Here is a 2,479-nt window from a genome sequence, read left to right as displayed (position 1 = left end):
TTGCCTTTTTCACAGCTGCCATGCATTAAGTTGACATTCCCATGGAACTCCAAAGAAGGAGACTCCACCACACTCTGAGGTAGTGCATTCCACTGTTGAACAGAAGTTTTTCCTGATGTTTAGGTGGCATCTCTTTTCCTTCTCATTGAACCCATCACTCCTGGTCCTAGTCTCTGGAGCAGCAGAAGACAAGCTTGCTCCCTCACCAACTTGACATCCCTTCAAACATCTAAACATGGCTATCATGTCACCTCTTAACCTTCTCTTCACCAAACTGAACATATCCAGCTCCCTAAGTCTCTCCTCGTAGGGCATGGATTCCAGACTAGGATCTGGGAGACCCACATTCAAATGCCTTCTCTGCCGCAGAAGCTAGCTGAGAGACCATGGTCCAGTTACACATTCTATCAGCCAAACATACCTCCAAAGATTGTTGTGAGGATAAAATAGAGGAGAGGAGAATGATGTAAGCAGCTTTTCTGCCCTGACCTGGTGGAACACTCTGTCCAACGAGATCCTGGTCCTGCGCAGAGGCATAGTTCCAAGGGGGCGGGGTGGTGTTGGTGCGCAACACACCAGGCGCATGCCCCTGTGGGGGTGTGGCAAAGGTGTTCCAGAGGCGTGCCGGGGGTGGAGGATGCACTGGTGCACCAGATGCTTTCCCCCCTTGCCACGCCTCTGGTCCTGCGGGACTTATCACAGTTCCACAGGGCCTGCAAGATGGAGCTGTTCCACCTGGCTTTTGGTTGAAGGCAGCGACAGCATCCCATCCATCTGGCCTCCCTCCCCTCCCCTTTCCTTCCCCTTTCACTTCCTTTCTCTCTCTTTCCAAATTTTTTTCACTTTATGAGGATATTGTAGTAGATTCCAATCCAAATTCGGAATTTTTGGCACCAGAGTTTTAATAATTTGACGATTGGTTTTTAGCGTTGATAACTCGCCGAAATTGTAATGGTACTATCTATGCTGTAAGCCACCCTGAGCCTGAAAGGGGAAGGGAGGTCTGGAAGTCCAATTAATAAATTAGATAGATAGATGGATGGATGGATGGATGGATGGATGGATGGATGGATGGATGGATGGATGGATGGATGGATGGATGGATGGATGGATGGATGGACGGATGGACGGACGGACGGACGGACGGACGGACGGACGGACGGACGGACGGACGGACGGACGGACGGACGGATGGATAGTTGGATGGATGGATGGATGGATGGATGGATGGATGGATGGATGGATGGATGGATGGATGGATGGATGGATGGATGGATGGATGGATGGATGGATAGATGGATAGATGGATAGATGGATAGATGGATAGATGGATAGATGGATAGATGGATAGATGGATAGATGGATGGATAGATGGATGGATGGATGGATGGATGGATAGATGGATGGATGGATAGATGGATAGATGGATAGATAGATGGATAGATGGATAGATGGATAGATAGATGGATAGATGGATAGATGGATGGATAGATGGATAGATGGATAGATGGATAGATGGATAGATGGATAGATGGATGGATAGATGGATAGAATCGGATAGACGGAGTGACAGGACGGACAGGACAGACGGATATGGATAGGATAGATGGATAGATAGATGGATAAGATGATAGATGGACGGATAGACGGATAGATGGATGGAAGATAGATGGATAGATGGATGGACAGGATGGGTGGGTGGACAGATGGGTGGAGTAGGACAGACAAGGTAGGTAGGATGGACAGATGGACAGGTGAGATGGATGGAGGCAGAGAGACAGACAGACAGACACAGACACAGACACAGACAGACACACAGAAGAGAGAACTAATGCCAATAAATAAATAAATGCTGAGCCTGACATGGATCCTCTCCACTGAATCGGATTAATCCATGTAATGTTATAACCATCCCCAGCGCAATCCTGTGCACAGTTACTCCAGTCCATTGAGCTCAGTGGGCTTGGACCAATGGAAGTATACTTTCTAAGCAGACACAGTATCTGACTGGACTCCTGGTGTGTTTGGGGTAGTTCCTTATCCTCCAATTTTGGAATACGTTGGTTGAATTGGCTCCTAAATCTGACACTGTCCCTCAGCAATCGCTTGTCCAGGTATTTTTGATTTCCTCTCTCCCACGCTCCAAAAAGCTCACAAATCCTTCTTCCAAAAGTTTTTTTTGTGCGTGTTTGCGTGTTTGTTTCCATTTTCCACAGCTTTATACTAATTTTCCTAAGTAGCTGGAATTATTGCAATCGTGATGTCTGGTAGGGTTTCTGTGGTTTTAATGACTGCATCCCAGGCAGGAATGCAAGAATGCAAATACAGGGAGATACGTAGATAGGCCAGGCATCTCCTCCTTAATAGCTGCCTGCCCTGTGGCTGCTGCACAGGAACCCTGCCAGAAAATGGGAAGCAGCCTGATTTGGGAGTCCACTCCCTCCCTCTTGAGCAACTGAACTCAAATGTGTGTTGCAAA

The 2,479-nt window shown here is 47.6% G+C and overlaps 1 protein-coding gene across 1 annotated transcript; it reads right to left on the bottom strand.

Moving 5' to 3' along the window:
- Positions 1-1,023: 1,023 nt before the first annotated feature.
- On the bottom strand, positions 1,024-1,548 carry LOC125426197 (guanine nucleotide exchange factor subunit RIC1-like; the record flags this gene model as incomplete). Its single annotated transcript, XM_048484453.1, has 1 exon — positions 1,024-1,548. A coding segment is annotated over one exon (525 nt), but the record flags the coding sequence as incomplete, so codon positions are not given.
- Positions 1,549-2,479: the final 931 nt, after the last annotated feature.

This window comes from Sphaerodactylus townsendi, linkage group LG02 (genome assembly GCF_021028975.2).
Source record: "Sphaerodactylus townsendi isolate TG3544 linkage group LG02, MPM_Stown_v2.3, whole genome shotgun sequence".
Lineage (NCBI taxonomy): Eukaryota > Metazoa > Chordata > Lepidosauria > Squamata > Sphaerodactylidae > Sphaerodactylus > Sphaerodactylus townsendi.
The sequence above is the reverse complement of the archived record's forward strand: the minus strand, read 5'-3'. Positions and strand labels throughout refer to the sequence as shown.